This window comes from Neoarius graeffei, chromosome 3 (genome assembly GCF_027579695.1).
Source record: "Neoarius graeffei isolate fNeoGra1 chromosome 3, fNeoGra1.pri, whole genome shotgun sequence".
In the NCBI taxonomy this organism is placed as follows: domain Eukaryota; kingdom Metazoa; phylum Chordata; class Actinopteri; order Siluriformes; family Ariidae; genus Neoarius; species Neoarius graeffei.
The window spans coordinates 54,927,751-54,953,243 of NC_083571.1; the positions used below are offsets into that span (position 1 = coordinate 54,927,751).

Sequence of the window (25,493 nt, forward strand, 5' to 3'; positions counted from 1 at the left end):
ATTTAAAGCACACAGGGGCCCCAAACCCCATATCCCATTAATACAGTGTTGTGTTTGCTCTCAAATTGCTGGGTTTGTCAGGTTAGTCTGGTTCATATATTGTTTTCAAATAATATTTGAGAATAAATCCAATTTTATGCCAAAGGCATTGCAAAATGGAGCGTTAATTCATGTGTTTTAATGTGCTGGTTTAAATATAAATATAATGTAAATATAACATGCAAATATGTGTAAATATATGGGGTGGCACAGTGGTGAAGTGCAAATATGTGTAAATATATGGGGTGGTATGATGGTGCAGTGGTTATCACTGTCACCTCACAGCAAGAGGGTTCTGAGTTCAAACCTCATAATCCACTGGGACCTTTCTGTGTGGAGTTTGCCTGTTCTCCCCATGCCTCTGGGTGCTCCAGTTTCCTCCCACAGTCCAAAGAAATGCAGAATTAGGTCAATTGGCTACTCTACATTGCTCATAAGTGTGAATGTGAGAGTGATGGTTGTTTGTTTCTCTGTGTTAGGGGTGTGATAGATTGGCGACCTGCCCAGGGTGAACCCCGCCTCTTGCTCAAAGTCAGCTGGGATTGGCTCCAGCTTCCCCCATGACCATGATAGATAATATACATGCACCGTATTGGTATATGATTACATAAAATTTGCTAATCCGAAAGATTTTCCACTTTGCTTCTTCCGTGAAGTTTGATTTGTAACTTACACTTTTAGATGCTGTAGTAGGCTGTAGACATAAATATCACTCATGTACTGTCTAGATTTTGTAGATTGTGGGCGTACACTACAAAACATTGTATTATTGTTGTAGAATATCTGGTCTAAATGGAATATTGTATTTTGTACTGAATTTAGCTAGAATCCATGGCCATGCTGCGCAAAAATACACTTTTTTTTTGAGTCAACACTGAGCAAATGGATATAAAGTATGATATAAAAATGATATAAAGTACATTGTGATTATCACCCTTTGTCTTCAACTATTATTGAAATTTCTTTAAATAGAAGAACCCTGGTGTTTGATTTTCTGATTCAATACAACATTTTCAGTATTAAGGCTATGGAAGGTTCATGGTAGGTCAGAAAGATTGGACTTTTCATCAGATGATGAACTGAGGACCCCCTTTTTTTTTAAACAGCAGAAAGAGCAAAGTAAACTGACATGGAGTCGTTGAAGTTGTTGACCTGGCCAGGGGTTTCTCCAGGTGTTAGCTCACTGATACATGGATTCTGGATGTTGCAGACTATGCCCTGTAACCATGGCAACACCCCAGCTGAGGGCATCGGCTTGTTGAGGTAGTGGCCTGCATGAGGAGAGATGTGGATTAGGAGAATATGTCTAGCCTATTACTGTATCATGCAATAAAATGGGTTTGTAAAGATAACAAATTAATTTGACTCTGGTGTCTGTGTTTTGGACATACTGGACATCAGGCTTTATTAAAAAAAAAAAAGAATGGTTAAAAGTTGAGCAGCACTTACACTGGCCTTTGTGGACAGGGTGATTGGTGGATCTCACCCACACCAGAATGAAAAACAGGAACAGAGGCCATATTAGCTCAATTACCAACCGCAACTGTCAGAGAAAAAGAGAGAGGAACAGCAACGTTTTAATCTTTGCAAGCAGTCTCCAATAACACGTTGTTCCTTCAAAAATGGCTTGGAGTGCTACAAAATTGCTGCAGTTTTATGTAGAGGGTGTCATCATAGTACACTCTGTCTTTGCTGCTTCAATAACAGCACTACTTCTCTACTTTTACACCTGTTTCAAGTACATTTCTAACTCTTATTTTTAAATACCAAGTGCCATTTTACCAATTAACTAGTGAGGACACACCAAAGAGGAAAGGAAAAGAAACTGAGAAATGCTCACTTGCTTGCTAAATGGAACATCATTTCCATTTCAGTGTGATGTACACAAAACAGGATACTCCATTTGTTTGAGATACTGAAATAGTTTTGGGTCCAATCTTATGGAAAACTGGTAAAACATTGCTTAAGGATGATTTCATAAACATGCATGACTCCTGTACATGGGCTTTTCATGAGAGCTCACATTGTTGAACCAAGAGGACAGCGTTAATATGCATTTTTTAAATTACTGAGTCTAGAAATTTCTGGTATTTGTACTGGAGAGATGAGGACCATCCATTTTCCCCTTTAATTTTCTCACACTTATTGTTTTGATGATGGTAATAGAGAACGCAATCTAACACGTTGCTCCAAAATCTCCCATAGGGATTCAGTTGTGTTAAGATCAGGTGACTTTGAAGATCATAGCTGATGATTTGCATCATTTTCAAGCTCATCAGACCTTTCAGTGAACCCTCATGCATTGTGGTGTAGGCTGAGGTCATCCTCTCCTGGAAGAGAGTACAGTCAATAGTCAGAACTATTGATTTGCAGTGGACACAAACTACAGGATAACGGAGCTTTTTGTTTTGTTTTGTTTTCATTTTGCTATTTATAAAGAAAACAGAAAAAAAACACGTTCATACGGTTGCGCTTGAAAGTTTGTGAACCCTTAAAAATTTTCTAGATTTCTGCAGAAATATGACCTAAAACATCATCAGATTTTCACACAAGTCCTAAAAGTAGATAAAGAGAACCCAGTTAAACAAATGAGACAAAAATATTATACTTGATCATTTATTTATTGAGGAAAATGATCCAATATTACATATTTGTGAGTGGCAAAAGTATGTGAACCTTTGCTTTCAGTATCTGGTGCGACCCCCTTGTGCAGCAATAACTGCAATTAAATGTTTGCGGTAACTGTTGATCAGTCCTGCACGCTGGCTTAGAGGAACGTTAGCCCATTCCTCCGTACAGAACAGCTTCAACCCTGGGATGTTGGTGGGTTTCCTCACATGAACTGCTCACTTCAGGTCCTTCCACAACATTTCGATTGGATTAAGGTCAGGACTTTGACTTGGCCATTCCAAAACATTAACTTTATTCTTCTTTAACCATTCTTGTGTGCTTAGGGTCGTTGTCTTGCTGCATGACCCACCTTCTCTTGAGATTCAGTTCATGGACAGATGTCCTGACATTTTCCTTTAGAATTCACTGGTATCATTCAGAATTCATTGTTCCATCAATGATGGCAAGCCGTCCTGGCCCAGGTGCAGCAAAACAGGCCCAAACCATGATACTACCACCACCATGTTTCACAGATGGGATAAGGTTCTTATGCTGGAATGCAGTTTTTTCCTTTCTCCAAACATAACGCTTCTTGCAGCAATGTTCTTTTTGGAGAGCAGTGGCTTTCTCCTTGCAACCCTGCCATGCACACCATTGTTGTTCAGTGTTCTGATGGTGGACTTGTGAACATTAACATTAGCCAATGTGAGAGAGGCCTTCAGTCACTTAGAAGTTACCCTGGGGTATTTTGTAACCTCGCCAACTATTACACGCCTTGCTCTTGGAGTGATCTTTGTTGGTTGACCACTCCTGAGGGTAACAATGGTCTTGAATTTCTTCCATTTGTACACAATCTGTCTGACTGTGGATTGGTGGAGTCCAAACTCTTTAGAGATGGTTTTGTAACCTTTTCCAGCCTAATGAGCATCAACAACGCTTTTTCTGAGGTCCTCAGAAATCTCCTTTGTTCGTGCCATGATGCACTTCCACAAACATGTGCTGTGAAGATCAGACTTTGATAGATCCCTGCTCTTTAAATAAAACAGGGTGCCCACTCACACCTGATTGTCATCCCATTGATTGAAAACACCTGACTCTAATTTCACCTTCAAATTAACTGCTAATCCTAGAGGTTCACATACTTTTGCCACTCACAGATATGTAATATTGGATCATTTTCCTCAATAAATACATGACCAAGTACAATATTTTTGTCTCACTTGTTTAACTGGGTTCTCTTTATCTACTTTTAGGACTTGTGTGAAAATCTGATGTTGTTTTAGGTCATATTTATGCAGAAATATAGAAAATTCTAAAGGGTTCACAAACTTTCAAGCACCACTGTATTTAAGATCACAAGTTCTATTCACGGTCGGGTCATATCAAAGCCCATCATAAAAATCGTACCTACTGCTATCTGGTGAGGCACGCTGCAATACAGAGGCAAGTAAGGAGTCAAACTCTAGTGGCTACCAGAGGACTGGTACTGCTCTCCTGTAACCATAGCTATGTAATAGAGACTGAAGGCTATCGAAACAGAAATCGGTGCCGCCCAGTGTGCCTTAAGGGCCTGGTTAGTACTAGGATGGGAGACTGCCTGGGAAGACCAGGTCCTGGCACAGGAGGGACATTGACTTTAAATTATTTAATGTTGCAGAACATCCATGAAACAAATTAATTCTGGTTATGATGATGCTGCTGCTGATGATGATGATGATTACTAGTAGTAGTAGTAGTAGTAGCAGCTGTAGCAGCAGTGCTGTTGTAGTTAATAATAATTGGAAGAAGAAGAAGAAGAAGATACAATTTTTCTGCAGCATTGCAATGGATCACTGAATTCTTTCACAAAATTCACATATTTTTTTTAAATTGTGTGTAAATTCTAGCAACAGCACAAAAATGTGCCCATATAAAACTGTCCAATGTAATAGAGTTTTGCTTTTCTAGTTGAGACAGACCAGAACCTTTACACCTCTAAATGCTCTTCATGAGTGTGATTAAACTGCTACACGGGACCTTCCACCTCTAAAACGTTCCTTACAGAGTTGCATTTCAACTGCAGGGTTAATTGCTAAACAAGATGTAAATGCTCAGTGAATACCCAACAATTCGTCTCTGCTGCAGTTGACCTCCTGACTGCCCAACAAGATATATTATTTATGTTGGAAGGATACAGTGTGTGAATAAACAGAATGTGGGATATCATCTTAAACGTTACGGGTCCTTAAAGTCTTTGTGATGAAACTATGTACTTTATTTGCAAGTCTACTTTCTGCATTATGAATCAGTGCAACTGAATACTTTCAAAGGTTTTAAAGGTTTTAAAGCTGTATCAAAGTCTGAAACATGTGGGAGGACTAAAAGAGCAGCAAATTCAAAAGTGTTGAGTTTGACTTTGAGCTGAAAGTCCACAAAAATGAAGAGTCCAAAAGTCATAGCACATTAGCAAGAACTGAATTTACTCTATAATTTACAACAACAACAACAACAACAAAATGCTATATTTTTGAGAAAAATTAGAAAAATATAAGAGAAAAAAGATGTTGGTAAGGGAATGACTATTTATTGTTTCTGTACAGTATGTTGTTTTGCTGCACAACATTAAACATAACTGTAAACACATCAAAATGATGTCAGTTTTTAATAAATGCAAAATTTCATCAAATTTCTGTTGCATAAGCATGATAAAATGCATCTTGACTTGCAGTTATAGGAAAATAATCAATTTTGGGATCGTGAGAGTAACTCCATCACAGATTGTCCCAAATACACGACTCCATTGTTGATTATTGTCCTGGAATGGCATGCTCCATTATGTTTTATGAATAAATTAATGCATTCAAACCCAACACAACTAACAGATTTGGAACACGGCATGATTTGCTATGTCTTAGAAATTTGGGAGCTGATTCATCATGCATTAATAACATTTAAATCAGCAGCACAAATGATTCAACCTAAACATTTTTCTTTTGCTCAGTCCCTGCTTGCGTAAAGTCTTGTACAAGCTTAAGACTTGAACATTCCTGCACACTAGCAGGATCTTTAAACGGATGCTGTTGGGATTGTTGACAAAATGGCAGATTTAATAGGATGAAAGGGGCAACAATTCTTCCAAATCGCATAAAGCTCGATTTCGAAGGCTCACTCGGGAGTAGCTAATGGAGTTGTAAGCTGCAAGTTCCTTCATCCTCTCACTGGTGGTGTTTTGTCATCTGCTTGTGAAAGCTTCCTTTCATCCCTCCTGTCTTCTATTCTCCTCCCTAATCCCTTCACCTCTCCACCTGCATGGCTATTCTCTGGAAATTTCTCAATAAAGTGGCAGGGGGATAAAGGAGGAAGACTCATAGAAGAGAAAAATGAGACATGAAAAACTAGAACGCAATCATTTACTGAGGAGAAAGACCCTGTTAATGTAATGGTTGAGTTAAATAACACATAATAGCACATGATTTGCTGTGTAGTGGCCAAATGTGACAAATAAAATGAAAACCAAGCAGTAATCCAGACATCTACTTTGAGATTTTTAAGGTAGATGAAGCTCATTCTGTCTCTTTTTAGCTTCTTTAGAAGTCTGGGAAAGTCTGGTGAAGAAACACTAAGTACTAGGTTCATCATAAATAAAATAAATTCTAAAAATTAAATAAACACCTTGGAGATGCTTAGAGACATCCATCCATCCATTATCTGTAGCTGCTTATCATGTTCTACAGGGTCGCAGGTAAGCTGGAGCCTATCCCAGCCGACTGCTTAACTCTGACAAGACTGAAGTACTTGTACTAGGACCACATGCAGCTAGAAGTAAGTTTTCTGATTACACAGTAACTCTGGATGGCCTTTCTGTTTCTTCACGTGCAGCAGTAAAAGACCTCGGAGTGATTATTGATCCTAGTCTTTCATTCAAAACTCACATTGATAACATTACCCGGATAGCTTTCTTTCATCTCAGAAATATTGCTAAGATAAGAAATTTAATGTCACTACATGACGCGGAAAAACTAGTTCATGCTTTCGTTACCTCCAGGTTGGATTATTGTAATGTTTTACTGTCTGGATGTTCCAATAAGTGCATAAACAAGCTCCAGTTAGTTCAAAATGCAGCAGCAAGAGTCCTTACTAGATCTAGAAAATATGACCACATCACCTCTGTCTTATCCACACTGCACTGGCTCCCAATCAAATTTCGTATTGATTATAAAGTACTATTTTTGACCTTTAAAGCACTGAATGGTCTCGCACCACAGTACCTGAGTGAACTTCTGCTCCTCTATGACCCACCACCCCTACTTAGATCAAAAGGTGCAGGCTATCTGCTGGTACCTCGTATAGTGAAGGCTACATCAGGGGGCAGAGCCTTTTCTTACAAAGCCCCACAGTTATGGAACAGTCTTCCAAGTAGTGTCTGGGAATCAGGCACAGTCTCAGTTATTAAGTCTAGGCTGAAAACATCTGTTTAGTCAAGCCTTTTGTTAATGGTGTTTATGAGGTAAAGGTGTAGATCTGGAGGGTCCTCAGACATAGAGTGTTTTGGTAAACTGGGATGTATGGATGCTGTCAGTCCCCACTCGCTTGCTCACTCGAGTTTGTTGACAGTGTAGTGGCTGCTGCTTTATGTCCCGGGGCTCCCTCATGCCTGTTACCTTCTGGCTCTCCCCTTTTAGTTATGCTGTCATAGTTAGTTGCCGGAGTCCCTGCTTGTACTCAGTGCAATATGTATACTGTTCCTACTTATTCAGGTGGCATTGGGCATACCTAACAACCTGTGTTTTCTCTCTCTTCTCTCCCCCCCCCCCCAAAATCTGTCCCTCTGAGTTACATGTCGGTCCTGGGATCGAGATGCTAGCCTCTTCTGCTCCTCGGACCTGCCTGATCCATCCTGGTGCCCTGTGTCTGGATGGAGTCTCATCGCATCGCTCCTGTGGAGGGCGGCCCCATGTGGACAGTTGGGGGTCATGCCTGGAGGACGCTCTGGACTCTTGCAGTGGTGCTTTTGTGGCTGGGGACTGCAGCTGACTTGCTGACTTTAGGACTGCAGTTGACTTACTGACTTTAGGACTGCAGTTGACTTGCTGACTTTGGGACTGCGGTTGTCGTGAACAGTTTTGCGCTCGGGTTTCTGTCAGTGGGGGGTTTATAGCATCAACAAAGCTGACTTTGTTCGGACTGTTAATGTTATAGTCATGTTGTCTGTTGTTGCCCGGATGGGGATGGGTTCCCTTTCGAGTCTGGTTCCTCTCAAGGTTTCTTCCTCATGTCATCTGAGGGAGATTTTCCTTGCCACCGTCACCACAGGCGTGCTCGTTGGGGATAGATTAGGGATAAAATTAGCTCATATTTTAAGTTGTTCAAATTCTGTAAAGCTGCTTTGCGACAATGTTTATTGTTAAAAGCGCTATACAAATAAACTTGGCTGGGTACACCCTGGACAAGTCACCAGGTTATCACAGGGCTGATACAGAGACAAACAACCACTCACAGTCAATTTAGAGCCACCAATTAGCCTAACCTGCATGTCTTTGGAAGAAACCAGAACACCCAGAGGAAACCCACACAGACACAGGGAGAACATGCAAACTCCAAACAGAAAGGCCCTCGCCACCTGCTGGGCTTGAACCCAGGACCTTCTTGCTGTAAGGTGACAGTGCTAACCACTACACCACCGTGCCGCCCATGCTTAGGGACAATTCAAACTAATATCATTTATATTAAATTGATTTTAACTTCAAATATTTGTACTTAGACATTAATACTTACAGTACCAGTCAAAAGTTTGGACACACCTTCTAATTCAATGTTTTTTTCTTCATTTTTATTAATTAAAAGTCACTTCATGTCTTAAAGTAATGATGGATGTCATTTCTCTTTTGTATTTTTATTATTTACTATTTACTTTTTTGATCTCAAATGCATTAAGAAGGAAATAAATGAATCTACTAATTAACTTTTGACGAGGCACATCTGTTAATTGAAAAGCATCCCAGGTGACGACCTCATGAAGCTAGCTAAGATAATGCCAATAGTGTGCAAAGCGTCATCAAGGTAAACGCTGGATACTTTGAAGGATCTAAAATAGGAAACATTTTCTAACATGTTTTTGTTTACTACATGATTCCACACATGTTCTATATTTTATTTCATAGTTTTGATGTCTTCAGTATTGTTCAACAATGTAGAAAATAGTCAAAATACAGCAAAACCTCTCTATGATTAGGTAGAATAAAACACTTTGGGGCTTATAGGAAAACCAGAACAGTGTCCTGTGATTCATCCTGACACCACACTGATTATTGAGTTGATTATTAGCTTATCCAGCCAGTAAGCGATGAGCTTATGCCATCATGTGTTTTCCATCGTCCGTCCGGCATCATCCACATTTCACAAAAATCGCTTCTTCTCCTTCAATTCTCCACTGATTTTTATTCCTTTTGGCAGGAAGGTAGGTCTGCCTGGGGTGCATATAACTTCTACCCAAATTTGCATAATTACAATTAATAATGAAAATATGGAGTAATCAAGCCCTAACAAGCAGTTTCCACACAAATTGCTTCTTCTCCTTCAATTCTTCACCAATTTTGATTCTTTCTGGCATGAAGGTAGGGGTACCTAGGGTGCATATAACTTCTACCCAAATTTGCTTAATTACAATTATTAATGAAGTTATGGACTAATTAAGGCAGCACGGTAGTGTAGTGGTTAGTGCTGTCGCCTCACAGCAAGAAGGTACTGGGTTGGAGCTCAGCGGCCAACAAGGACCTTTCTGTGTGGAGTTTGCATGTTCTCCCCGTGTCTGTGTGGGTTTCCTCCGGGTGCTCCGGTTTCCCCCACAGTCCAAAGACATGCAGGTTAGGCTAATTGATGGCTCTAAATCTACCATAGATGTGAATGTAAGTGTGAATGGTTGTTTGTCTCTGTGTCAGCCCTGTGATGACCTGGCGACTTGTCCAGGGTGTACCCCGCCTTTCGCCCATAGTCAGCTGGGATAGACTCCAGCTTGCCCGTGACCCTGCACAGGATAAGCAGCTACAGATACTGGATAGATGGATCGACTAATTAAACCTTAATGAGCAGTTCAACTAAAATTGCTTCTTCTCAGTCAATTCCTCATCATTTTGGATTCTTTCTGCTAAATAGGTTGGTATTTCTAGGGTGTATATAGCTTCTATATATAGCTTGTATATTGTGTATATAGCTTGCAACATTTATTGCACAAGGTGCAATAATAATCACAAGGTGGCCCACTTTAGATCGTTCCTTCTGGACTAGACAGGGCCAGAGTGAGCTACACCGTCATTACCGGTCTCATTTCCCTATAGCAGCACATCTGGATGTGATTTTTATCCCCTCTTGTAACAGATCAATTTGTCAATGCTAACATGTTTTTTTTCAAAGTCTTTATTTAACCACTAAGCCCCTTGAGATTAAAATTTCTTTTTTGAGGGTGACCTGGATATCTCACTATATACAGTAGTTACATCAAATGTAAGGGAACCTATGAGAAACAAGATAATTCCTGTTATCAGTCAAGTTCTAACAGCCATAAACGTCATTCCCTCATTCCAAAGCCTTTACTATGGTGGAAATCTTACTGACTGTTACAAAGCAATGACACTGGTGAAGCCTTCAGTCAACATTTCGTTCAAGTAAACTTCACCATGTTAAGAATTATATGTTTTTAATGTGTTGTTAATTACCGGATCATTTGTTATAAATGTAATTATTTGTTTATTAACCATAGATTATGTGATGCGTCCACAAAGCAACTCCCATTGGATGAGCTGTAACTATAGAAAAAATAACCTGTTAGAATGAATAGCCTATTAGAATTAGCCTGGAGTCTGAATTACAGCTGGCACTGTTGTCTGAGCTGCTGTGATAGAAAATTAATCAACACCTTCAAACCAATCAAAATCAAGAATTCAACAGCTTTGTGGTAGAAAGGAAAATAATGAAGTTTCTATTGTGCTTCTCCCTCCATGAAATATGAAATGGTCTTGTTTACATCGATACAGTTGCACAATTTATTTTTAACATCCTCATACAATTGTCTGTGGTCATATCTATGATGCACTGTAGAGCCATGCATCTAAAAATATGTATAAGATCTTAATATTCTTTTTTTTTTGCAAGTGTTACTGCATGGAGCACAGACTTAACAGACACATAATACACACTCAAACTCACTGGCCACTTTAATAGGAATTAGTTGTTGATTCTAAGATTCCTGTTCTTGGCTGGCAGGAGTGGAACCAAATGTGGTCTTCTGCTCTTACATGCTGAGATGCTTTTCTGCTCATCACAGTTGTAAAGAGTGATTATATGAGTTATTATATTCTTCCTGGCAGCTTGAACCAATCTGACCATTTTAAGAGTTTGGTTTCAAAACACGATAAACGCCAAATTTGAAAAATTGAAACTCCCGCCACCAAACCATCAGCAATTATCATATCTTACTCGTACCATAGGGGCGGCATGGTGGTGTAGTGGTTAGCGCTGTTGCTTCACAGCAAGAAGGTCCGGGTTCGAGCCCTGTGGCCGGCGAGGGCCTTACTGTGTGGAGTTTGCATGTTCTCCCCGTGTCCGAGTGGGTTTCCTCCGGGTGCTCCGGTTTCCCCCACAGTTCAAAGACATGCAGGTTAGGTTAACTGGTGGCTCTGAATTGACCGTAGGTGTGAATGTGAGTGTGAATGGTTGTCTATGTCTATGGCCAAGTTTACATTAGACCATATCTGTCTCGTTTTCTTCGCGGATGCACTGTCCGCTCACATTAAAACGCCGGGAAACGCCGGGAAACGGGAATCCGCCAGAGCCCACGTATTCAACCCAGTTCGTATTTGATCCGGTGCTGTGTAAACATTGAGATACGCGGATACGCTGTGCTGAGCTCTAGCTGATGTCGTCATTGGACAACGTCACTGTGACATCCACCTTCCTGATTCGCTGGCGTTGGTCATGTGACACGACTGCTGAAAAACGGCGCGGACTTCCGCCTTGTATCACCTTTCATTAAAGAGTATAAAAGTATGAAAATACTACAAATACTGATGCAAATACTGCCCATTGTGTAGTTATGATTGTCTTTAGGCTTGCCATCCTTCCACTTGCAAGTGGTAAGTGACTTGCGCATGCCCGACAACTGGGATCACACACACAGCGGCTCAGTCCCGAATCACTGCTCGTGCGCTTCACTCGCGCGCTCTGTGAGCTGCGCAGGGCCGGAGTGCGCACCCTCCAGAGGGCACTCACTGTTCAGGGCGGAGTGATTTGGAGCGCAGCCGCTGAGGAGGAAGCGATGAGCCGCACTAGCACATTTCAACTTACGTGCCGAATTAGTCATGTGATTAGCGTATCCGTGTATTGGCGTTGCTGTGTGCATGCGAATCGTGTATTGGCGTTGCTGTGTGCACGCGAATCGTTTTAAAACCGTTAATCTGATGATCCGCTGATACGGTCTAATGTAAACCCCACCTATGTGTCAGCCCTGTGATGACCTGGCAACTTGTCCAGGGTGTACCCCGCCTTTCGCCCGTAGTCAGCTGGGATAGGCTCCAGCTTGCCTGCGACCCTGTAGAACAGGATAAAGCGGCTAGAGATAATGAGATGAGATGAAAGAACACGGTTAAATGCACTTTAAATAGAAAGGGATATGTAACATTTTATGGAAAAATGCCGTGGCGTGGATATGTAGCAACTTGACAAAAAAAAAATTACTTGGTTCAGTAAAAAGCTGTTAATTAGTTCTGGATTTCATTTTTGAAGTTTATTATCATTAAGGGGGTAGCAGAGCATTTTTTAACATAGTTACTGGGAGACCAAATGGTCTCCCAGTGGCCAGATTTGGTCTCCTAGTCAATGCCAAACCAGCTTCACTGGGAGACCAAATTTTAAACCAAGTTATGTCTTATCATTTGGTTCAATCAGTTGCAATTAATTAACCAAGTACCATGTAAGTATACATTTAACAAGGAAAACTTGGCACTGCATTAACTATGTTGATATTATGCTGGCTGAAACGAGGATTCGTAATGCAGCAATTTGCATCATAGAATATGCCGCAGCGGTGCAGCCGCATGGACTCTGGGGCCTGTGATTGTATTGCCCAGACCAGTTGGTCTCCTAGTGGAAAATCCTTAAAAAATGCTCTGGGGGGTAGTCAATAAATTTTAAAACAGGATACAGTGGTTTTCCTTTGATCACTTCCCATAATCAGAAAAAGTGATTTTTCTCGAAACAATGGAACTGGATATATAACGTGTTGGAACCAAACTCTTCATTTTCAAGAGAAGAAGAACAACAACTTTATTCATCACACGCTTGAGAAATTCCTCTCTGCATTTAACACATCTAAAGCAGTGAACACATATGCACACACATGAGCAATAAGCACACACACTTACCCAGAGCAGTGGGCAGCCATGCTAACAGCACCCAGGGAGCAGTTGGGAGTTAGGTGCCTCGCTCAAGGGCACCTCAGCCCAAGGCCATCCCATATTAACCTTACCGCATGTCTTTGAACTGTGGGGGAAACCGGAGCACCCGGAGGAAATCCACACAGACACGGGGAGAACGTGCAAACTCCACACAGAAAGGCCCCCGCCGGCCGCTGGGCTCAAACCCAGAACCTTCTTGCTGTGAAGCGACAGTGCTAACCACTTACACCACCATGCCACCCTAGTTCTGACCTTTCTTATGAACAAGGTGTTTCCACCCACAGAACTGTCGCTCACTCAATGTTTTTTGGTTTTTGCACCATTCTGTGTAAACTCTAGAGACTGTTGTGTGTGAAAACCCCAGGAGATCAGCAGTTTCTGAAATACTCAAACCAGTCCATCTGGCACCAACACCCATGCCACAGTGAAAGTCACACTTTGAGATCACAATTTTTCCCATTCTGATGTTTGAAGTGAACATTAACTGAAGCTCTTGATTTGTATCTGCATGGTTTGATGCATTGTGCTGCTGTCAAGGGATTGGCTGATTAGAGAACTGCAGAAAACAGCAGGTGGATGGGTGTTCCTAATAAAGTGGCCGGCAAGTGTATATTCATTGTTATTTTTGCCAGCTGGTTGTCTATGTCAGCTTGAGGAGATATGATATGTTTTTACTCCAAATGTCATGCGGAGTTGAGCATCTGGGGAAAATTTCTCAGTGCTAACATAGCTGCCTCCTATGACTCACAGATCATAATTAAGTCACACATTTTGAAGTCTTTGCGAACAAAACATAAAACCTGGCAGAGCCTAAACAGTTTATTTATACCATTCATTGTTTGATTACACTTTCAAAAAATCTATTTGTTTCTCAATATAAAGACTATTATTTAATTAATTATAAATGATTATTTATATGATTATTATTAATTAATTAAGTCCATTATATATATGATTTATAGGATTATTATTAATTAATTATACATGATTATTATCCATAACCATGTACAGTGGTGCTTGAAAGTTTGTGAACCCTTTAGAATTTTCGATATTTCTGCATAAATATGACCTAAAACATCACCAGATTTTCACACAAGTCCTAAAAGTAGATAAAGAGAACCCAGTTAAATAAATGAGACAAAATTATACTTGGTCATTTATTTATTGACCATCCTCTACCTGATACATCAATCCCACTCGCATCTGGATAAGGGAAATGGCACAGTGAGGATCCTCTTCTTCTCCAAACCTAACGCTTCTCATTTAAACCAAAAAGTTCTATTTTGGTCTCATCCGTCCACAAAACATTTTTCCAATAGCCTTCTGGCTTGTCCACATGATCTGTAGCAAACTGCAGACGAGCAGCAATGTTCTTTTTGGAGAGCAGTGGCTTTCTCCTTGCAACCCTGCCATGCACACCATTGTTGTTCAGTGTTCTCCTGATGGTGGACTCATGAACATTAACATTAGCCAATGTGAGAGAGGCCTTCAGTTGCTTAGAAGTTACCCTGGGGTCCTTTGTGACCTCACTGACTATTACACGCCTTGCTCTTGGAGTGATCTTTGTTGGTCGACCACTCCTGGGGAGGGTAACAATGGTCTTGAATTTCCTCCATTTGTACACAATCTGTCTGACTGTGGATTGGTGGAGTCCAAACTCTTTAGAGATGGTTTTGTAACCTTTTCCAGCCTGATGAGCATCAACAACGCTTTTTCTGAGGTCCTCAGAAATTTCCTTTGTTCGTGCCATGATACACTTCCACAAACATGTGTTGTGAAGATCAGACTTTGATAGATCCCTGTTCTTTAAATAAAACAGGGTGCCCACTCACACCTGATTGTCATCCCATTGATTGAAAACACCTGACTCTAATTTCACCTTCAAATTAACTGCTAATCCTAGAGGTTCACATACTTTTGCCACTCACAGATATGTAATATTGGATCATTTTCCTCAATAAATAAATGACCAAGAAAATATTTTTGCCTCATTTGTTTAACTGGGTTCTCTTTATCTACTTTTAGGACTTGTGTGAAAATCTGATAATGTTTTAGGTCATATTTATGCAGAAATATAGACAATTTTAAAGGGTTCACAAACTTTCAAGTACCACTGAAATAACAAACATTTTAACCCTTTAACCTCTGTGATGTTTTCCAGGGCAAGAAAAATCACATCTTATATATTGCTTTATAATTTTGGACTTAAGTGATATGGCAGAGACAATTAATTTAAATTGCAGGTTAGCACAGAGATCTGTGGCTTCACCAAACAGAAAGGGGGGGGGGGGGGACCCACATTATTGCAAATCCTTTTTTAGCTTCACAATTGACCTTTTTTTTTAGCATAAACTACAAATGGCAAAGGCATGTAGTATACAAGTTATCTAACAAAAAAAAAAAAAAGGTCTACACTATATCAGAATCATTGGCCGATTATGTTGACTCACACAAGGAATTTGGTTCCAGCATTTGGTGTCTAAAATATCTGTATTATGCAATATCTACCTGTAATCTAAATATCTGTTTTATATCGTGCGCTCTGATTGGCTATTCTACTACTAGGCTATCAGCTCATATACTGTAGGTAGAGAAAAACAAAATGGCGGAGCATGTTGCTGAACCAACTGAGGACGAAATAAAAACTATTCAAAAAGAAAACCTCAAAAATTGTTCTCAAGTATTGAAAAGAAATAGAAATAGCTAAAAGAATAGTCCCCCCCCCCCCCCCCCGTATCTCCTGCTCCACACTCCAGCCCAGGTGGTGGTAATGCACTTTTAAGTTGGTTTGCCAACTGACAAAAAACCCTAAGAATGAGAACAAGAACCCCCAAAAATAAAAATAAAAAAGCAACAGAATATGGAATAAAAGTATTTGATGGTAAGAACAACTTTTTTATTTTTCAAGAATTATTATTATAGCATTTTTGGAGGCATGGTGGTGTAGTGGTCATTATTATTATTATGGTGACACGGTGGTGTAGTGGTTAGCGCTGTCGCCTCACAGCAAGAAGGTTCTGGGTTCGAGCCCCGGGGCCGGTGAGGGCCTTTCTGTGCGGAGTTTGCATGTTCTCCCCGTGTCCGCGTGGGTTTCCTCCGGGTGCTCCGGTTTCCCCCACAGTCCAAAGACATGCAGGTTAGGTTAACTGGTGACTCTAAATTGAGCGTAGATGTGAATGTGAGTGTGAATGGTTGTCTGTGTCTATGTGTCAGCCCTGTGATGACCTGGCGACTTGTCCAGGGTGTACCCCGCCTTTCGCCCGTAGTCAGCTGGGATAGGCTCCAGCTTGCCTGCGACCCTGTAGAAGGATAAAGCGGCTAGAGATAATGAGATGAGATGAGATTATAGCATTTTTCACATATTGCTCCAACCATTTCACTGGTTTGTTTACATTCTAAGCGGAAATGATTTTGTTGGACATTTTGTATAAAGTTTTTATTTATCGAATTTGCAAAAAATAAAAATAAAAAAAGATCTTTTTCCAAAATCCAGTGAATGTGGATAGAATTAAACAGTAATTCTACTCAATCTTGTCATACATGGCTGATGGCTAACTCAGTGCTACACAGCTCATGTATGACTCAATTATGTGGAATAATTGTTAATTACATGTGTGTGTGTGTGTATATATACATATATATACACACACACACACACACTGACTTCAAACCAGCATGTTTGAACTCAGAACCTGTTTGTTGACAGTGCTAACCACTGCACCACGATGCCACCAGTTTCTCCGTAGTTAAAGTTTAACATTCATTCAATTGTAATAGAGTATTACTGTTAATCATTTCTTCCTTTTTGTCTTTTAACCACTGATAACAACTGCTAACTGCTACCAGTGCTAACAGAGTCATTCATGTTATACAGTTAGGTCTATATATATTTGGACACTGACACAAATTTTGTTTTTTTTTACCTGTTTACTGAAACATATTCAAGTTATAGTTATATAATGGACATGGACATAAAGTCCAGACTTTCAGCTTTCATTTGAGGGTATCCACATTAAAATTGGATGAAGGGTTTAGGAGTTTCAGCTCCTTAACATGTGCCACCCTGTTTTTAAAGGGACCAAAAGTAATTGGACAATTGACTCAAAGGCTATTTCATGGGCAGGTGTGGGCAATTCCTTCGTTATGTCATTCTCAATTATGCAGATAAAAGGCCTGGAGTTGATGTGAGGTGTGGTGCTTGCATTTGGAAGATTTTACTGTGAAGAAAACATGCGGTCAAAGGAGCTCTCCATGCAGGTGAAACAAGCCATCCTTAAGCTGCGAAAACAGAAAAAACCCATCCGAGAAATTGCTACAATATTAGGAGTGGCAAAATCTACAGTTTGGTACATCCTGAGAAAGAAAGAAAGCACTGGTGAACTCATCAATGCAAAAAGACCTGGACACTCACAGAAGACAACAGTAGTGGATGATCGCAGAATAATTTCCATGGTGAAGAGAAACCCCTTCACAACAGCCAACCAAGTGAACAACACTCTCCAGGAGGTAGGTGTATCAATATCCAAATCTACCATAAAGAGAAGACTGCATGAAAGTAAATACAGAGGGTTCACTGCACCGTGCAAGCCACTCATAAGCCTCAAGAATAAAAAGGCTAGATTGGACTTTGCTAAAAAAAATCTAAAAAAGCTAGCACAGTTCTGGAAGAACATTCTTTGGACAGATGAAACCAAGATCAACCTCTACCAGAATGATGGAAAGAAAAAAGTATGGCAAAGGCGTGGTACAGCTCATGATCCAAAGCATACCACATCATCTGTAAAACACGGTGGAGGCAGTGTGAGGGCTTGGGCATGCATGGCTGCCAGTGGCACTGGGTCACTAGTGTTTATTGATGATGTGACACATCCACATCCAGCAGCCGGATGAATTCTGAGGTATTCAGAGACATACTGTGTGCTCAAATCCACCCAAATGCAGCCAAACTGATTGGTCGGTGTTTCATAATACAGATGGACAATGACCCAAAACATAAAGCCAAAGCAACCCAGGAGTTTATTAAAGCAAATCAGTGGAATATTCTTGAATGGCCAAGTCAGTCACCTGATCTCAACCCAATTGAGCATGCATTTGACTTGTTAAAGACTAAACTTCAGACAGAAAGGCCCACAAACAGACAACAACTGAAAACCGCTGCAGTAAAGGCCTGGCAGAGCATTAAAAAGGAGGAAACACAGCGTCTGGTGATGTCCATGAGTTCAAGACTTCAGGCAGTCATTGCCAACAAAGGGTTTTCAACCAAGTATTAGAAATGAACATTTTATTTACAATTATTTAATTTGTCCAATTACTTTTGAACCTCTGAAATGAAGGGATTGTGTTTAAAAAATGCTTTAGTTTCTCACATTTTTATGCAATCATTTTGTTCAACCCACTGAATTAAAGCTGAAAGTCTGAACTTCAACTGCATCTGAATTGTTTTGTTCAAAATTCATTGTGGTAATGTACAGAACCAACCAAAATTAGAAAAATGTTGTCTCTGTCCAAATATTTATGGACCTAACTGTATCTACTGCTGTTAAAGGACTTGCTACTGGAAAGGAAAATGCCTTCATTCTCATGGTACAAAACTTGATAAGACAAAATGATAAGACTATATCCCTGATTGCATTTCTTTCACGAGCACTAATGGATGAGGGGAAAACACATTTTAATGCATTTGTATGTCACATATTGCTTCAGTAGCATCATTATTTTGGACAGATCATTTATTTTGCTCCTGACAACTATGTCTATAGCATCTGTAGGAAATTTGGGAAACAGTCTCTGGACTTTCTTTTTGCATTTTTGAGGTTTGTTGAGTATTCAATGATTAGTAAGATGATCACTGAGTCAGAGGAACTCTCTCTGTCTTTTGCAGGGAGTTGTTTCAAGGTCAGTGCATCTTTCTGTCAATAGTGATAGAACAGGTCATGGTATTATTTATGACTTTCCACAGTTAAAAATGTTCTCCTTACTTTTCTGGAGGAAGTTGGATTTTCATGGCAATAGCTGTGAGGAAGGAAGGAAGGAAGGAAGGAAGGAAGGAAATAGTGCTTGTGAGTTTTGCTGTAAATAGGAATGAGAGTCCTTAGGTTTATAATGTGACGGTATTCAAAGAGAATTTTCTTTCAGATTTGACTGACAAAAAAAGTTATGCTCAAGTGAGAATATGTAATACACCATGTAGGCTGAAAATGTGCTTGAGGGCTGTTTTGAATTTGGAAGGCGAAAAAATAAACAGCTTAAGCTCTGTGAGTATGCATGTAGATAGCAATCCAAATATGAGTGTGTTAAGACGGACATCAGAACCACAAAATGTAAAAGTCTGATTGATCATGTGCTAAAGTAATGTGAGGATGAAAGTCTGGCTCACAATGAATCAGTAAATACAACCCCGATTCCAAAAAAGTTGGGACAAAGTACAAATTGTAAATAAAAACGGAATGCAATGATGTGGAAGTTTCAAAATTCCATATTTTATTCAGAATAGAACATAGATGACATATCAAATGTTTAAACTGAGAAAATGTATCATTTAAAGAGAAAAATTAGGTGATTTTAAATTTCATGACAACAACACATCTCAAAAAAGTTGGGACAAGGCCATGTTTACCACTGTGAGACATCCCCTTTTCTCTTTATAACAGTCTGTAAACGTCTGGGGGCTGAGGAGACAAGTTGCTCAAGTTTAGGGATAGGAATGTTTACCCATTCTTGTCTAATGTAGGATTCTAGTTGCTCAACTGTCTTAGGTCTTTTTTGTCGTATCTTCCGTTTTATGATGCGCCAAATGTTTTCTATGGGTGAAAGATCTGGACTGCAGGCTGGCCAGTTCAGTACCCGGACCCTTCTTCTATGCAGCCATGATGCTGTAATTGATGCAGTATGTGGTTTGGCATTGTCATGTTGGAAAATGCAAGGTCTTCCTTGAAAGAGATGTCGTCTGGATGGGAGCACATGTTGCTCTAGAACCTGGATATACCTTTCAGCATTGATGATGTCTTTCCAGATGTGTAAGCTGCCCATGCCACACGCACTAATGCAACCCCATACCATCAGAGATGCAGGCTTGTGAACTGAGCGCTGATAACAACTTGGGTTGTCCTTCTCCTCTTTAGTCCAAATGACATGGCGTCCCTGATTTCCATAAAGAACTTAAAATTTTGATTCGTCTGACCACAGAACAGTTTTCCACTTTGCCACAGTCCATTTTACATGAGCCTTGACCCAGAGAAGACATCTGCGCTTCTGGATCATGTTTAGATACGGCTTCTTCTTTGAACTATAGAGTTTTAGCTGGCAACGGCGGATGGCACAGTGAATTGTGTTCACAGATAATGTTCTCTGGAAATATTCCTGAGCCCATTTTGTGATTTCCAATACAGAAGCATGCCTGTATGTGATGCAGTGCCGTCTAAGGGCCCGAAGATCATGGGCACCCAGTATGGTTTTCCCGCCTTGACCCTTACACACAGAGATTCTTCCAGATTCTCTGAATCTTTTGATGATATTATGCACTGTAGATGATGATATGTTCAAACTCTTTGCAATTTTACACTGTCGAACTCCTTTCTGATATTGCTCCACTATTTGTTGGCACAGAATTAGGGAGATTGGTGATCCTCTTCCCATCTTTACTTCTGAGAGCCGCTGCCACTCCAAGATGCTCTTTTTATACCCAGTCATGTTAATGACCTATTGCCAATTGACCTAATGAGTTGCAATTCGGTCCTCCAGCTGTTCCTTTTTTGTACCTTTAACTTTTCCAACCTCTTATTGCCCCTGTCCCAACTTTTTTGAGATGTGTTGCTGTCATGAAATTTCAAATGAGCCAATATTTGGCATGAAATTTCAAAATGTCTCACTTTCGACATTTGATATGTTGTCTATGTTCTATTGTGAATACAATATCAGTTTTTGAGATTTGTAAATTATTGCATTCCATTTTTATTTACAATTTGTACTTTGTCCCAACTTTTTTGGAATTGGGGTTGTAGGAAATGCAGTTGGGGTAGCTGCAGCTCTGCCAAAATGAAACTAAATAAATAAGTAAGTAGGTAGGTTAAGTAAGTAAGTAAATAAATGTAATAAGAAAAAGAAAATTAAAAAAAAAAATTATATCCCTGCCACAAGGGAAGCCATGGGAAGCCATGGCCTAATGGTTAGAGAAGCAGCTTTGGGATCAAAAGGTTCCCAGTTTGATTCCCTGGACCAGCAGGAATGGCTGAAGTGCCCTTGAGCAAGGCATCTAACCCCTAACTGCTCCCCAGGCTGCTCTGGGTATGTTGTACATTGCTCTGAAGAAGAGTGTCTGCTAAATGCCATGTAGTGTAATATATTTCTTCATATATGCCTCCATTTATTTATTTTTGTCCTGCTCTATCATCTTGATTTCTATTGACTAGATTAAATCTGCATTATTTTTAGTTATTTATGTGTCATGTAACTGTATGACGTGTGTCCTGGCCCTTCATTAACTTTTTTTTTTTTAAATTAAAGAACAACACATTGTACTCTATCTGTTAATAGTTACGTTTATAGTTATACAGCATCTATGATTTGCATTATAACAGTTATAAACATTAATTTCCTTGCCAGCTTCTCTTTGTTTCTTTCTCATGAAGTTAATATGACAAATAAATAAATAAATAAATAAATACAGAAACTGCAAAGCTGTCTTTCCTGAAAATGTTCCTGTTTTGGAAAACTTAAAGGAACTGCTTTACTTCTGACTGGTGCAAAGCACTAACACTGGAGACTCCTTCCATTCATGCTAAATACACATCTCTTCTCAGGCAACATCACCGTTTCAACAATTATACATGTTTTTATACATGTTTACATTTTCTTGTGTTCCCAAGTTCCTTGTGTTATCCTTGTGTTATGCACAAGCTGCAGTTATAGAAAATGAATGAACACCTTCTGACCAGTCAGCTTCAAGAATTCACCAATGGTGTGGAAGAAGTGTCTTTATTGGATTCAGTGTAATCTTTACCTCTTATCAAATACAGACATCATTTCCTGTTATTTATATTATCCAGTCTCAAACTATTTGCACTGAACCCAAAAAATAAGTTTGCTCAGGAAAGTCTCCCACTTTCCCATCAGAAGTCACATTAATTATCTTGAACAATAAATATGTCTGTGTGCAGCCGTGGTAGAGGTGGAACATCCAAATTTATTACCCACATTCACCTGCTTGCTCCGGTGTTCATGTCTGCATGTGGTCCAGCTGTGTTTTTTCTAACCAAATCACAGACTGTGCTAATAGATTATGTTGAAATAGATGCAGGCATTAAGGCATTTGCTAATGCAAATCTTTACCTAATAGCCTAGGCAGTGCACACACACTTTTCTCATCTGATGACTGATGCTAACATCAGCAAACATTAGCGCTGCAACCTGCCGTGGCCCACTGTACATCATTAAGACTGCATTAGCCAGGTGAGAAACAGAGGCAGGTGAGCTGCTAAGACAAAATAGCTAAGATAATGATACAGCTCTTGAGAACTAGCTCTGCTAGACACTCTAAAAGTACTAACAGGGGCAATAATCTGCTGTCAACCCTCAATCCTTAATGATTCATACTTGGGATATAATTGAATATGAATACATTATTTGGATTAAACATATAATGTGTTTGGGCGGTATGGTGGTGTAGTGGTTAGCACTGTCACCTCACAACAAGAAGGTTCTAGGTTCAAGCCCAGTGGCCGACAGGGGCCTTTCTGTGTGGAGTTTGCATGTTCTCCCTGTGTCTGCGTGGGTTTCCTCCACAGTTCAAAGACATGTGGTTAGGTTAACATGGGGTGGCCTTGGGCTGTAGTGTCCTTGAGCAAGGCAGCTAACCCCTAACTGCTCCCTGGGTGCTGTAGCATAGCTGCTCACTGCTCTGGGTATGTGTGTGAACAGCAAGAGAACAGTCAGTTCTTGAAGTCGATGTGTTGGAAGCAGGAAAAATGGGCAAACGTAAGGATCTGAGCGACTTTGACAAGGACCAAATTGTGATGGCTAGATGACTGGGTCTGAGCATCTCCAGTAGCACTTCTTGTGGGCTGTTCCCGGTATGCAGTGGTTAGTACCTACCAAAAGTTGTCCAAGGAAGGACAACCGGTGCCCCGGCGACAGGGTCATGGGTGTCGAAGGCTCATTGATTCGCATGGGGCACAGAGGCTAGCCCATATGGTCCAATCCCACAGAAGAGCTACTGTAGCACAAACTGCTGAAAAAGTTAATGCTGACACCTTTCTGTTTTTGCCAGCATTAACATTTTCAGCAGTTAAGATAAGATAAGATAAGATAAGATAAGATAAGATAAGATAAGATAAGATAAGATAAGATAAGATAAGATAAGATAATCAATGTTATTCACTTCACCTGTTAGTGGTTTTAATGCTATGGCTGATTGGTGTATCTCTGAATATAGATACACATACGTATATTTAGATCACTAAACGGATACACGAAGTGCACTGTTGCCATGAGTTGTTTTGACTTCCCTCCATGTCCTGTTTACTTTGATTAAAATCTTGTCTCTGCTCCATCCTTTCATTGGTTTGTGTCCAGTCTTCTGTGTTCAGACCTTGATTAGTTGGCTTTACATTATCTGTTGTATTCTCGCCTCATTATGAAGTCTTGTCAATATTAATGTGCATTTTTGATCCTTAATTATTTCTTTGGTTTTATATTTCTGGTTAGACTTTCTTGATTTGACCCTCAATTCTGAATATGGATTGTTCCTATCTGCCTGTGATTATGGTCATGATTACTGGATTTCCCTTAATTAAAGACATACTGATTTTACACAGTTGCATCCTATTTCATTCACTTACCACACATTATAACCCCGAATGCAGACAGAAGATTGGTGTGACAGCACTTAGTTCAACCATTGAACAAAAGCAATATCATGGAAGTTGTCCTTGTGTGTTGAGATGTCCTTTCTTTCTCTCATTCTACTCCCTCTTTTTCCCCCTCACACAGCTTCTGAGCAGCACATTATGAACACAAACAACCAGACTCCCTGTAGAGCCAGTGCTCAGAACAGGCTTACATGATGAACAGATCTCTAGAGTACACACTGACTTCTTCTGTTCTTCTTTGTCAGAAAAGACACTGACAGAAAGAAAGGGCCAACACACCAAAACCATCATCTTCTAGTGCTTTCAACAAGACAACAGCTTATTTTTTCATGCTCCATAGTTGAATAAACAACATACAGAGTAGTATATTCCCTTGAAGGTGGTGAAAAGTGCACTAGGAAGTTGCTGGGAGTATCACACTTGATAACTAATCTCAAAACTCCAACCTTATGTTAAATTACACAAGTGAAGGTTAGGGTTCAGGTTGGGGTTAGTGTTTAAATATTTTCTCACAACTTAATTTGTATGAAATCAAACAAAATCCATCCTCAGTTGTTTCAATGGTTCATTCAAATTCATAATATTTTTTCATGAGATCAGGTTCTGCATGAAAAAAAGCTCTTGAGGTCGTTCAGTACTGTCAAGATATCTTTTTTTAACCAAATTTGCTCACCCACCAGCCAGCTCTTCCCTATAATACAACTACAAAAGCTACCCACTAAGGAGAGTGAAGGCTAGCATGTGCTTCCATCTACACAATCTTTTCAAATTGCTACTTATGCTTCCTCACAGGGCAGCATAACACACTCAGAGGAAAGCACTATCTACCATCTTCCACATACACGAGCTCACAGATACCTACAATTGGCTAGTGTCACTTTGATTGAAAGGAGAAAGAGTATACCATCCTCTCACCAAGAGAGCATGATCAATTTTTTCTCCCTTGGCTCCCAACCACAGATGGTTGGCGCATTATCGGGATTCAAACTAACAATCATAGGGTGATAACATTTTTGTTGTGCCACTTGGGAGCATAATAGCAGAATTCTGAATTCATTAGAAAATGATACTGGAAAAGAATTATGTATTGTCATGGGGAAAATGGCAATGCTTTACATTATAGGTTTTTATGATAGTTACTGATAATACATTTTCAAAACTCTTAACAAAATGGCACAATAGGAAATTATATGGGTCACTTTGGGCACTGTAGTGATTAGTACTGTGTAGTAATTTCCCTGTGGGTGGGTGGAGCACAGAGGACGGCAGGACAGAGATCAGGTGAAACAAGGCTTTTATTGCCACACTTTTCAGTTTTAGCAATATGTGTCGGACGCACAGAGACACACACATCAGCGTCTCGTCCAGGGGTGAGCTCCTTCCGCTCTCGCTCTCCCTCCTGATATAGGGCGCGGTCACTGGGAAGACACACAAACACAGGTTAATTGCTCTCAGGTGTCGTGATTCTGCCACTTACCTTCCCTGACTCCGCCCTCCTGTCACAGACCAGCGCTTGACCACGCCCCCGCTGCCACATACCCCCAGCACCCGA

The 25,493-nt window shown here is 40.1% G+C and overlaps 1 protein-coding gene across 1 annotated transcript in view; it reads right to left on the reverse strand.

The window, feature by feature from the left end:
- Positions 1-25,493, reverse strand: part of LOC132882575 (phospholipid-transporting ATPase ABCA1-like) — a 340,951-nt gene that overhangs the window by 301,706 nt on the left and 13,752 nt on the right. Inside the window, exons 2-3 of the mRNA XM_060915668.1 lie at positions 1,489-1,582; positions 1,169-1,310 (exon numbers count right to left, since the gene is read on the reverse strand). Coding sequence (XP_060771651.1) covers positions 1,169-1,310; positions 1,489-1,582 — 236 coding nt within the window. The remainder of the gene's footprint in view (positions 1-1,168; positions 1,311-1,488; positions 1,583-25,493) is intronic.